This window comes from Argopecten irradians, chromosome 2, assembly GCF_041381155.1.
Source record: "Argopecten irradians isolate NY chromosome 2, Ai_NY, whole genome shotgun sequence".
NCBI classification, from domain to species: Eukaryota; Metazoa; Mollusca; class Bivalvia; order Pectinida; family Pectinidae; genus Argopecten; species Argopecten irradians.
This window is the reverse complement of record NC_091135.1, coordinates 33228501-33243170: the sequence shown is the minus strand read 5'-3', so window position 1 is coordinate 33243170 and position 14670 is coordinate 33228501. Positions and strand designations below refer to the sequence as shown.

Genomic DNA, 14670 nt, shown 5'->3' with positions numbered 1-14670 from the left:
TGTTCAAGTACATTTTTATAACTTATTTTTTATTAAGGTTTTCATATGCAATACACATTACATAATTATTTCCTTATTATCATTCTCACTGTTACCATCCTCACCTCTAAATTGTCAACCATACATACAAAATACTATCTCCATCGTCATCATTCCATACATCCTCAAGTCATTATCACATCTTCAAACCACATTAATTCACTCATCGATCAATACTCAATTAACAGCTTTATCCATTTATTAACACTGCACTAGCTATGATCTTCACATTCAATCATCATTTTCTTCTACCTTACACACAACTTTCATTTCCAAGCAATTGTTATTATTTTTTTTTTGTTGTTGTAAAGATTAAGTGGAGATTTAATTCATATCACTTATAACTTATAGCTGAAAAAAATTATTTAAAATAACTACATATTCAAGTACATTAGTATAAAGGTCCAAATGAATGGATATTATTAGCAAAATTCACTCAACATTTAAAGGTAATACTTACTTCGAGCTCCTGTCCATCGTGCTCAATTTAGTGAATACAATGCTTACATTACACTTTATACATCTGTCTATATTTGTGTATGGAACAGATGTTGCTATTTCCATTTTCTTTGATATGCTGCTATAAAAGAATAGTTTTTAAAATCAAATTGTGTTTGTTATGAAGAGGTAAAATAATTAATAACAACATTTGCTTTTTATTTGTTCATAAAGCAAGTATATATAATGCGTATTGTTCTGAAATTCTCTATTCTTTATGTCTATGAAAATAAAATATTGTCACTGTGGTTTTGACCGTTACCACTTTCCTGGTTATTGTTCGAAACTTGTGATCACATATCACATTCAGCGATCATAAGAATTACTCGGAGACCAATTTTAAGTTCACGGTTTATTATTTCCATTTATGGGAAATAAAATTGACAATTTAATTAATAAGTGGAACAAACAATAATGAATAATCTACAAATGAGGATACAATGTAGTAAAGATGATTACTTTTGTTGTCAATGCCATTTTTCCGACCAAGTACGAGTGTGAATAAAGGTAATTTGACACTAGTGTCATTTAGTCCTACCTCAAATTCTATATCTTAAATAGTTTAACAGGTTTTTGGATGATTTCTTTTTGGTCAATAAATATCAAGAACATTATATCTTGTAATATTAGTTGGTAGCGTTCAAAACTCCTAATAAGATAAGTCTCTATTGAAACCAATCAAAGAAAGTATTACACTCACGCAATTAGAAAGTGGATGCTTTTCATTACAATAAAAATACAATGTAAGTACTTGGGATCTGTTATTCAAATTATGTTCCAATATTACTAAAATATGAAAAACAACAAGCAGCTAGGTATAGGCTATTAGGATAAGGCTGTGTCCCCCAGTTACATCAGACGCCATTCTTTATATGTTTCAGAAAGATAGCAATCAGTTTGTTTAGATAAACGTTTCATTGTCACCGAACTATTTTTGAACGATCATTTGTATCTTAACAATATTACATAACAACAGACAACCTTCCTATTTATCTTAGTCGCAAACATGATATATGCCTCACTTTAGTCAAGTACACTGTTTATCTAGATAAATGTGCATAGTCTTGCATCTTTGACTTGTCTTACAGACAGACAATTGTTTTGGCATTAACTTCTCTTAAGATGATGATATTGTATAATGTACAAATTCATGTGAGTTAGTTTTTTTATAATTAATTGTTTGTATAAAACTTCGTCCTTTAGATATATGACATAATCAGAAAAGTTACCTTTCCTTAGTTTACCAGGTGGTTAATTATCTACAGTTTAATAACGACGTATCCCGACACATCGAAGTCCTAGGACTGGCTTCATTGCCTGTCAAATGTAGCTATGGGCAAATGTGATATAAAATCAAGTGGGCAACATATGTGTGTGAGGGTGTGTGCATATGTGTGTATTCGCTAGCACTCACACTCACTTAGGATGTATTTTTGAGATTTTATCAAAATTAAAAATTAAAACTAAATGTCAGTGCACATGGATAAAGATAACAAACATCATTTTAACACTTGATCATTTCAAATTACTGACAAAAACTAGTCAAAGCAACATGCTATCATATAACTGTCATGATCTTCTTTTTACCTGGCCATAAAGTGAAATATGTATTTTTGACGTAAACAATTCTCTTGTGACTGTACATCAGTATTGCCACAAAGCGGTATTACATAGTCCCATGGACATGTTTGCTTTTTGTTACATACACGCCCAGATTATGCATATTGTGCATGTATAATGAATTAATACACGAATTTCATTGATGTTCAAGTCAATATTATTTCTCAAGCTTTGTGTTTTCAAGGTATTACTGTAATGTTTCGATTTGTTTCAAATACGTTTCCTTTTCGTAAAAAATGACCTAACACGATCGAAACAAATCAGTTCGCGGCAATTGATCGCATTAATTGGTCACAAAATTAATCGAGTAAAACAAAATTTATTTTATTCTATGTAGTGGCTAATATTTACATCACGCACACCGGCTCCTATATCACACAATCTCATGTTGAAATACGTTAAGAAAATGTTGTTTTTTTTTAATTTTATTTCAAACCCGCCTTTTATGTACGGTTTTTAATCGTTCTATCCTTTCCCGTGCAGGGTTGTCGAATTGGTTTGCTCCTTTGACATTCAGAGAATCCTGATATTCTCGGATAGCCCTGGATATTTTCCCCATCATTTCGTAACAGATGCCCAGGAGATTGTGGACAATCCAGTGGTTACTTACTCCCTGGCATTCGTCATCCTTCACAGACCGGAGTTGGATCAGTGCTTCTTCACGTTTGCTGGTGTCACCAAGCTCCTGGTAACACAGGAACGACAGGAACATGGCGTAAGGTCGTGGCGGAATACGAATATTTGCAACCTTGCAATGCTTTAGCTCAGGATGCAACTGGGATGGACACATGAGCGGAAACCTCACTGAGAGTCTAACGTAGGAAACGCATGCCTGTTGAGATTTGTGTAGAAGATTATATCCGCGTCCACAGTAGAAATGTTCATACTTGTCTCGATCCATTTTACTAACAGGAATACTTACAATATTCGACATGACGAAATCACTTGCTCACACATTTTCAGTGTCTTGATGTAATCCCCGGTCTGATAGTGATACGTAGCTAACCTCAGTAGACCGGGGCTGCAACACGCCGATGTAAGTGGTGTTATGTACTTCTTAGATCTCCTAAGACATTTGTATTTGTCTTTATTTCCCCTCCGAGAGGAATGCTTTTCAAACGACTTCATGCCTTCATATGTCAACGCACGCGCCATACCATAGTAAGCTGTATATTCATCCGTATCCGATTCTGAGTTACATAGAAGTTTACTCAGCAATGTCAATAACCCAGAAGATGATTCATCAAGACTAGGTGCCATTGTTTTTGCAACAGTTATCAGATCCCGCTCCCTTTCTAATCGGGTCGGTGAAGCTATGTCTATTTCCAACTCTCCATGTTTTACATCACGGATACATTCCCCAATAGACGGCTTAAAGTGTGACCCTATTGACAGGCATCCCCACGTCATACCGTGGAGATCAACGAGATAGTGAAGGAGCTTTTCTTGGTTTTTACCATGCACTTTTCCCAGAAACATATTGTTTTTGCTGATGAAGTAATTAGGACAATGTGCCGTTTTTACCCACGAGATCAAAATTTTCAAGCACAGAAAGAAGCATAAGAATGTATTCTTTTCTTGCCAAAACGATTTCGGTGTGAGTTCTAATGCGTGGAATAAAATAGTTTTGATAATATACGATGATATAATGTCTGCATCTCCATATAGTTGTTTCAACCTGCCAGATATCTGTTTTAAAAGATATTTGAGAAGACAGTACACCAAGAACTGGACACGACTGATAGAATGAATGAGTTTGCGTTCCGCAGTTACGAAAGAAATTCTCCACTGAAGGAATGCGTCGGATGATGTTTTGTCTCCTACAGGGACGAGATAACAACCGCCTTGTACTATTTGATGTATCAAACTTTTACCTGGCCAGTCGTGTAACCGTGGCCTGTTCAACCACTCATCAGCTTCTTTTGGCCACATACTACATCTAAATGAATGTGCATAATCCGTATCAACACCAAATTTGCTCTGATCATTTAAAACTGTAGATGCTGGGCCATGTGTGTCTATGGGCATTTTAAATTCAACACTAATTCTATTTGTTATCATCCTTTTATATATATCACTGGATATGTAATGTAAGTTTCCTACAGATACAATGGATAGTACCATTGCTGGAGAGCCCATTGTTCCGAATTTAACCAGTTCTAAATGCACATATCCAGGTCGACTGTTGGCATCTCTCATAACAAATACAGTTTTATCAGCTACATCTGGTGTGGTACTAGTGTTCTGATCAGGGCATACAACTAGCACACGGTTGTCAACAAGCATGCAATCTCTATCTGAACCTAGCATTTCAACTCCTTCTGCTGCACTGCCTGTAAAAATGACGTCGTTTAGTGGTCTTCCAGCACTATTACATTGTTCCTCTACAAGTGTCAGCTTCCTCTTGATTTCCACTATTTCCTGACTCCCTACCAGCCTGTCAAGAATGGTATATAGAATCCAGAAATCTCCATACAATTCCCCCTGGTCCGACATCTTTATTGATGCATGTAAATTCCCTACAAATGTATTAAAATTGAATCTTATTGTTATTGAATGAATATTTATTGAACGTAGAATATATTAGATTTACTTATGATTAATTATATATAAAATCCTGAATGATTTCTGTAAATCTCATTATCAAGAATTTCATAATTTTATTTATTGATAACATTTGTTCTAAAAGGTGATCAAATACATTGTGTAGGCAACAAAGTTAATAGTCTAATCACAGTTCAACGGGATAGTTGACGAGTACATTCCAAACTTCTCAACGGAAATGTCATGTACATTTCAAACGTCATAACAAAAATGTCATGTACATTCCAAACTTGCATACCTAGAATGTCATGTACATTCCAAACTTACATACCCAGAATGTCAAGTACATTTCAAACTTCATAACTGAAATGTCACGCACATTCCAAACTTCATAACTGAAATGTCATATACATTCCAAACTTACATATTTGGAATATCTTGTACATTCCACACTTACATACCTGGAATATCTTGTACATTCCACACTTACATAACTGGAATATCATGGACAGTCCAAACTTACATACCTAGAATTTGCATACCTGTACAAGGATGTCATGTTCGTACCTTTCATTCTTATGTATAATATTTGTACATTTCTCACTTACACAATATATGACCATATATAGAATATATGATGAAATTTTTGCACACTACTCGGAACTGATATAATGTCTCAAGCCTAGAATAAACATAGTGTACCCATAGTACTCAGCTACTTGTTGAGTACCCTGTGTATGTTCTGCACACAAAGACGATATAAATATCGATCACAGTGAACGCGTCGTAAGTATGATTCAGTGACCATTGTTGCATTTCCTTTTCAAGAGAACAAAATAATTATTGTGTGCACGTATAAGGAGTTTTTGGTACCACATACATAAAGAATAACATGTACTGTGTGTAACTACAACTGTCTGTGGATTTAATCACGGATAAATAATATCCAATAAAATAACTTAAATAAGTGTCATATAATTAGTTAAATATTAACAGAAATATTTTATAAGTTATATACAGTCATGTCTATCAAACATTAACAACTTACCAACACTTCTTTGACAATGTAATCTTTGGTTTTTCCGGGATAATACCTATGTTATATTGGAGGGTCCATGGAATACAGAACAGTCCATTCCGTTAGATGTTGCACGAATGCACGTAATATAGTCTAGGCCATAATTCTGGAACAGCAACGAAAGTATTGAAATGAAACAAAAATGGCATTGCCTCTCATCGACAACACATACGAGTACAAATGGTAGAATTAAAGCGATATAGTGATGCCTTTCAGTGGCAATACATAAATTTATTAAAATTTATTAAAATTGAAACAAAATAGCATTGTCTTACAGCCTCCTACAGATACAAGTATTACAATTGAAATAAATTAGCTCTGCCTTTCAGTGGCAACACATACAAGTATTAAAATAGAAACAAAATAGCATTGCCACCAACACATACGACATGCCCAATCTGTCTCTGTATATGTAGATGTTACAGAAAAATTAAAACAGGTGTATCATGGTAACATATGTTAATCACACGGGTTTACTTTTGTATCGGAATATTTAGCATTGAATGCCATACATGTGAAGAAGGTCTTGATTATTTAATCGACATACATTTAATGTATTTTCATCAATGCTTTTGTTATAGTCTGTCATTGTTGGAAAGGTTCTCCTACACAAAATCACGTTTTAGATGATGATTTTTACTTTTTTCAATAGTAGTTTTTTTTTTAAATATCATTTTTACTAATTTGAAGATTATCAATGATAAGCAGGCATATGTTCATGTATGGATGACTTGTGAGTATTGTTCTTTACATGTTTTAGATCGAGTTAAATAGGTATTAAAATACTGTATGTGATAAACACTATGTCTTTGACACCATGTTGATTATTATAGAAGTGATTCGTTATGGTCGAAGGTTTGAGAGGTTCTTCTTTAGGTAACTTGTTCTCAATCCTATAAAACTTTCTTTAAAACAACAATAGCGTAAGAAAATATATCGATGGCTTAAGATAAGGTTTAACAAGACAATGCAAGATTCCCTGCGTTATCTGTTAACAGTAAAGATTTAATTTCGCTGTTTTTCCGTCCAGCGCAGTAATAGTCAACGAACTCGCAGTAATTACGACGGCGGGAAACATAATACGATCCGCGTAATAAAAACGCACGTTTATTTATTATAATGAAATTGTTGAGAAGTTGATGATAACTGTTGTATTAACGGTAATCTAATAACTTTTGCGACTCTATACAATTTTCAATCTCGTTTTATATTCCCATTTTAAAATTCAAAACGGTAGTGGCCTTTATGTGTTGATAAAATTAATTATCATTGAATGCATTTTAATGTGTCACAACGTACTGTCCTTGATACAGAAGGTCCTTGTAAAGCTTGTAAATACAACATACTAAGTTGTAACTCAATCATTGTAATAACATCTCAAGTTTGGTTTAGTGCTACCCATCGTTTAGTACAACAGAGTTATTCCCCTTTGCATACGTGTATGCACGCCCCACTATAAATAACTCTATTTGTTTGTCTTTAAATAAATATGTTCATAAATAGAAGTGTCAATCTCATTTGACTAAAAGATGATGACATTTTATAATGTACTATTACTACGTTTTTTATTATTAAATGCTTGTGTCGTCTGTTAGATGTGTTACCTAACCAGATAACTTACCTTTTCTACGGTTTAATCACGACATATTCTGACACATCACAATTATAAGACTGGCTCCATTTAATACTTTTATATACACATAATGATGTTAAACAATTCGTTCTTCAAGATTTTCAATTACATATTAGCACTCACACTAACTTCACGCATACCTACACGGAAGAACCAAAATACTTCCGTGCTTGTCAGTGTCAATTTAAAGCATGAATTGCATAATATAATACCATGTGATGCAAGCGCTTAAGCAACTTTTATGAAATGTTGAACATTATTTACTCAGAAATTTAATACTTTCGTTTTTTATACACATAATGATGCTAAACAAATCGTTCTTCAAGATTCCCAATTAAGAGTTGATGACAAAGATATATGTAAATAGTTAAAGCTGCAGTCTTTATGCAATTTATTTCAAGCATAAATTATTTTACTTTTACAATTAAGATTATGAATCTGTCTATGCACTATTAACTAATCCGTTATAAATCACGAGCAGCCATCGCTGCGTTAATGTCCTAGTGTAATTGATAACAAAATCATGTACTGATAAACAACCCATTACAATGTGGAAAGTTATTATCTATCGATTGAGATATTGTGTGAGATTAATAAGATGATACTCAGGTACAATATGTGTGTATGGGTTCCGTGAACTCGATCCTGTCACTCTTTTGGCCGATACAAATTAATGTTAAGACACACTTACCGTTATAAAATGGTTGACTTTCCACTATAAACATATACTGACTGATGACGTAGATGTGATATAAACAATCGGATATTAAAGTCTTTCTTCAACACTTTCGTTAATTGTTAAATCATATTTTGACTCAGATATTCTTAGTCGCTAGCGATTCTAATAACAGACACGTCCATCTAGAAACCAACACGATCTTTGCTTTTCTATTCCACACTGTAAAACTCAGTACAGGAAAATGTCATACTTTCCATGTACGATCATAGACTGGAACAACCTCACATCCGATACTGTCCATGCCAAAACTTTAGACAGCTTTAAAAACTCCCTCTCAACTTTTAACCTGTAAACATCAACTATGTTTTTAACCGTATTTATTTATATGTGGCTATTTCTTTTTCTACAAGTAGTGTATTCTAATTATTGATAATTATTAATTTAATACATATTTTTTTCATTATTCTTAATAATATTTTAAACCTTTTGACTGCACTTTGCGCACTCCCCCAAAGTATCAAAATAGTCGGAACGTCGACTGGGGATAATCAAACGGCAGAAGCAAAATCTTACATAAGATTAAATTTGTTTAACCACATGCCTGACTTGCTGAACTCGAAGTACTCGTCTCAACTGATCTGATCATCTTTATCATTGCATTGACATTAACTTACCTTAAATGCATCCGAGTGAATTTTTTAACTGGACTGAAATATCTAGCAAATATCTCAGATATTGTTTTGTGGTTTCAACTTCATTTTATTGTATTTCCCGTGACCAAATGATTTGATTAATAAAATTTGACTGTATGGTATCGAAATATATCGTCTAAACCTATTCTTTTATAATATCGGCTTCTTTTCTTATGTTTCCTTCAGCTCGTGAAAAATCCGTATATGATATCCGTGATACTTATACCAATCGGCAGGATGCTAAATCTAGGTTGAAGTAATTATCTATAAAAGTAAAATAATTAACTTACATCATATATAATAATAATAATAAAAATACTGTAAGAGATATCTTCATAATTCCAATTGTTCTGAAATCAGAACGAATTTTTAAGTGTTCCAGCAAAATTAATGTAGTGTAACTTACTTGCCTTTGGAGAAAATCGACTTTTTGTGTCCCTATTTTCCTGACTCAAATATTTACTGTTGCCATACTTGGAAGGTCTTTATCACTACAGTGTTATAATTCCCGTTGAAAACAAGCGTTCTGACGCCCTTCGCGGGTTAAGTCCATTTAACGAATTTAAAGTCAACAAAAGAAGCGGAACAATATCGAGAAACAATGCATTTTCAGCACTTATAACGACATAAGTCGGGCACAGACATTCTATACCGGATAATAAGAATTTCCTGTAATCGTTGCAATAAGAAAATGTTGCGATGTCAGTAAATAAATGTTTAATTTCTTTCGTTTGATTCACTTTTTAAATTTGATGACTTGATCCCGAACATTCCAGTGACGTCACTTTTAGTAGGAGTGAATGAAACGGCAGTCAGTCCCGCCAAACAGTGACGTCACAATCACCGGAATGACGTCGCTTACATATTTCCCACGGTAGTAAAAAGGAGTACTCACTCATTCGGTTTAGTGAATGCATCTTTTCTTGATCATCAAAGAAGCAATTCGTTTTGAGCGAAATCGAGTAAATAACAGGCAATTTGCTTTCGTTTTGAAAACCATCTTCTGTATGCATAATGAAAAAAATGCAGGATAAACAGAATACACGGTCGCTATCTTACAATACAAGTTTTATTTTGGTGTCGACAGGGAAAACCGAGATGACTCGGTAAAACCTCCTCATCTCATCTCATCGCACAATCGATAGCAGCATCGATATTAATCATAGCAAAATAAAAATGTCCAACGTAGGATATATTGCAAGTATTCATTATTTACATAAAACAGTAATTAGAATACTCATTTATTTCATCTAGACTAAAAAATTTGCAAATCCCATACACCGCCTGCAAGGAGACGTCCTTGGCCTATCGCTACCCACGATGCTTTCGATCGTGGCCTTATATAATGCAACTTTTCATAGGATATTAAATCTAGATATATTTGTTTTCGACAGTTAAATTTCTATGAACTTGTGTAAAACAAGCAGTCTCAACTGCTATTCCGAGACTGTAAAATGCAATCTTGGTCAACTCAGCCAAAACACAGGGACAGGCAAATTATGACAGAAACGTTTACTAGTCATTTGATACGTACATGTATGTCATTTAAAAGAATTGGAGACCTTTTGATATGCACGTGTATATCATGACGTTTCAAGCCGCTGCCCGTATATTTTTGTAAAAAATGAATTATACATATATGTTATAAAATTCGGTAAGCTTTTTTATTGTAATTATTGTTATATACACTGTATGTGATATTTAAACTAGAGCACATATTTTACCTAAGATGCCAATGATATATAATGTAAGTATCGGTTAGCTTGTTATAATAATAATAAAACTAAATAGTATAACATTTTATACTTATTTATGTCTTTGGATTTTTTCATTCATACTTCTATGATAAAAATCTAAGAATGGCAAAATTTTGTTACCAAACTTTTGTGAGATATCCACTACACCGATTAATACATTTTATAAACTAATTAATTTCACACACTGATGACATTTTAAAAAATCAATTCTTAAATTTTCATCCATCTATTACAATTGTAAACTGGTTATCATTACAATCCTCATAACAAGAGGCCTAAAAGGCATGTATCATCCACCTGGAGATTGCAATGGCTATGACAAAATACTTCCTTTCGATAGAGAAAGAAGAATTCATACGAATTTGCCTAAAATCTCCGACAAGGTTGCCATTTATCTGGCCAATGGTGCCAAATATTTCAGTCCAAATTTTAAGTTTCTTCATGGATAGGAGGACTTCCATTTATTGAGCCTTGTCCCTCTGACCTAGGACTGGAACACACGGAGGCAAATGGAGACACATACTTCTTAGTTTTCCTAAGGCATTTGTTTTGATCTTTATTTCCTTTATAAGAGAGCTGTCCCTCAAATGATTCCATCCCTATAACACCCAATGCGTTATTTATATGATAGTAAGCAATATAATCATCCATATCCGAGTCTGATTTGAAAAAGAGTCTACACAGGAGTGTCATTAGTCCAGGAATTGTCTCAGTTATATTAACAGGCATTGTTTTTTCATGATTTTCAAATTACATTTGCGTTCTAACCGGGCTGGCGTAGCTAGTACTACTTCCCAGGCTCCATGTTGTACACGGCGGATACGTTCTCCTATTGATTGTTTGAAGAATGTTCCTATTGACAGACATCCCCACGTCATATTACGTAGATCTACAAGGTAATGAAGGAGACGTTGCCCATGAACTTTTCCTAAAAACATATTGTTTTTCCCAATAAAGTAATTAGGACATATGACATTTTTACCCACCATGTCAGAATATTCATATATAGCATGAAGCACAAAAATATATTCCTGTCTTGCCAACATAATTTTGGTGTAAATTCTAATGCATACAATAAAACTATTTTGATGATATAGGATTAAATAATATCTCCATCTCCATAGATCCGCTTCGACACGCCGGATATCTGCTTTAAAAGATACTTGAGAAGACAATACACCAGGAACTGGACATGGCTCGCAGAATGAATGAGTTTGCGTTTCGCAGGTGCGAAAGAAATTATCCACTGAAGAAATGTGTCGGGTGATGTTTTGTCTCCTACAGGGACAAGATAACAACCGCCTTGTACTATTTGATCTATCAAACCTTTACCTGGCCAGTTATGTAACCGAGGTCTATTCACCCATCGTCAGCTTCTTTTGGTCAATCACTGCATTTAAATCCAAATACATAGTCTAAATCATACATGTTTTGACCTTTTGCACTTAACATAGCAGCAGCAGGTCAAAATGTGTCTATAGATATCTGAAACACTTGTATGATTGGCATGTAACTGTTTATACATATCGCTGGATATGAAATGTAAATCTTCTATAGGTACGATTGACTCCATCATTTGTGGAATATGCCTACGTCCCAGTTTAACCAACTCTAAATTTACATATCCTGGTCGGCAGTGGGCATCTCTCATAACAAATACATTTTTATCAGCAATATCTGGTCTAGTACTAGTGCATTGATCTGGTCATATAACTACAATATATTTGTCAATAAACATACAGTCTATGTCCGAGCCCAACACGTCCACTCCTTCTGCCGCACTTACTGTGAATATGCTATCGAAATGTGTATTTCTGTTATCCCCTATCTGTTCCTTTACAAGTACCAGTTTCCTCCTGATAGCCACCAACTCCTGGTTCCCCATCATCCTGCCCAGGACGTGGTACAGTATCCATGAGTTCCCGTACAGTTCTCCCTGGTTTGACATCTCTTCGGTTATATGTCGGATATTCTATAAAAACATAAATGAAAATATAAGCAATGTATTGGGATTTAAATTTGATATAGGAATGATCTAGCTGTGATAAGCAATACTAAATGGAATTTTAAGTTCAGGTTGGTAATCAATACATGTGAATAGAATTAAATGTCCGCATTGTACTTGTACTTTATAAAGAAACAGCGCTGGATGGGTAATACAAGGATTTGAACGTTCAAAACAGTGAAATAATCATAACGCCTGACGGGCAATGAATTGTAAAATAGTAAAGCGCATGACGTCCAATAGATAATGAAATAACAAATCACGCAAATAAATTCCATTTCATCCCATGGTATTGCACGAATAGCTACAGAATAGTATTGAAATACAATTGATAAACATTATTACGTATTATTTTCAAAACGCAAATACCTATTGTAAAAACGATGATACTTTTAAAAGGTTTAACCAGTTCAATATTCGTATTTATTTCACTGTTTTCTATGTTCATAAAATTTCCTAACAAAAACACATCTCATTCCCAATTTGCATATGACAATTGTATTGGCAGAATTCTTATACCTAAAATTAAGTTCCAAACATCATATCAGAAACGAAGTCTATAATATCTAGCAAGCTGCCTTCGCCTTAGTTTTTGCTTTAAACATTTCATATTGTCTAAATGATATGGATGATGGCCAACGCATACGTACTTCTTTTACCCAATACGGTTTTAAGTATGCTTAAGAATTTAAGTTCCTAAAGTTAACGCCTAATCATAATTTTCCATCTTTGAAACAAAAGCTGCTTTTACATTTATCACTTACTTACAAAATACTGATGTAAGCAAGTTTGGCACTAGAGAATGTCGGAAATTCCTTTCGGTGTGCGCGAAAATTGAAAATAAGCATTGCATCTGAACTGGGGGATGCAACTCTGTCATGAAAATATCGTACATGTTATATGCCCAACATGTATTAAGGTATTTCGGTCCCATGACACATATACAATATCTCTAACTGATTTGTTGCTGTTTAAGAATTCTATGTTGTTATTGTGGATTACCATAATATTTAGTTATTTAGTTATCCAATCAAATTGCTAATACAATGTACTTTATTATATTAATGATCTATATTATAATTATGTTAAATTTATTGTCTTACCAATAAAATATTTTGAAATAATATTTACAGCGAACCTATTGAGCTGAGTTAAAGTATATTACAACTTTCATAACAATATCTTTTAAAGGTTGGTTACAGAATGTTAACAAAGATTTTCACATTATTTTTTAAATTTGCAGTCTAAGTCGTTAGGTAACAAATATGACGATTCAATGATGACCACATGCTCATGGTAGAATTTGAAAATTGAAGAAAACTCCAAACATGTAATATTTTAGCAACATATAATACAATTGTGTATTTGACGACCAATATACTATGTAGCACTGAGAGCAAAGAAAGAAATAAGGAATATAACCAATAAATAATGGGATATTGTTTAACACACTTGATCCTTTTTTGTTTAGATAATTTATCGAAACAATGGAAAATTGGGTACAATATGCAGTCTTAAGTCATAGGTATCATCTTAATAAAAACATAACTTTAGCTGACTCTTCATGAAAATAACTACATATACAAGATATTTCACTATTGAGAAATGGTTTAAGATATTTGTGTTTAAGTTCCATTCAGATAATGTTGTAGAAACGTTTAATATATTTTTGTTTAGCAGACTCTAAATTACATTAAGTAAATTAACTATGATTATTCATTACATTTATTTAATTGAACGGATATGGATGAATGGTTTGTAACAAAGGGAGAGTGATGTAAGCTTGTTTAAAAGTAAAATTAATAAATGTGGAAATGGTGTGAGAGTCCTTCTACGAAAGAAATATATTATGTTATTTATATGTAATATGGAATAAAAAACAACTTATATATGCTTTAAAATATATCACAATAAAGAAAATTTGTGTACATTATACATGACACTAGTCTATATAGCCGTAACATTTAAAGTTTTAATATTATACTCCTCTTCGACCAAAATGAGTAATTCCTTGAGAAAGACTAAAAGTTATTTCCATGTCCCACACAGTTTTAACAAAATGATAAAATAATAATAAAAAAAAAGATATGCTTGGTCATAAGTGAATAAGTCATTTGGAGAGGAC

The 14670-nt window shown here is 33.3% G+C and overlaps 1 protein-coding gene across 1 annotated transcript; it reads right to left on the bottom strand.

Moving 5' to 3' along the window:
* Positions 1–73: 73 nt before the first annotated feature.
* On the bottom strand, positions 74–12544 carry LOC138316606 (uncharacterized). The gene is made up of 3 exons (XM_069258281.1): positions 12255–12544; positions 11064–11139; positions 74–4676 (listed from the first exon to the last, which is right to left on the bottom strand). The coding sequence occupies exons 1-3, from the start codon at positions 12486–12488 to the stop codon at positions 3076–3078; spliced, it is 1911 nt and encodes a 636-aa protein (XP_069114382.1). The 5' UTR covers positions 12489–12544; the 3' UTR covers positions 74–3075.
* Between the last annotated feature and the right edge of the window lie 2126 nt (positions 12545–14670).

Bases quoted from the DNA above. Each gene is read 5' to 3' on its own strand.
- LOC138316606 (XM_069258281.1), bottom strand. From the start codon at position 12,488: ATGTCAAACCAGGGAGAACTGTACGGGAACTCATGGATACTGTACCAC. The intron at 11,140-12,254 runs GTTATATGACCA...TGGGTGTTATAG, and splicing joins TTATTGACAAATATATTGTA to GGATGGAATCATTTGAGGGA. The intron at 4,677-11,063 runs GTATGTGTCTCC...ATACATTTGTAG, and splicing joins TGCCTTAGGAAAACTAAGAA to GGAATTTACATGCATCAATA.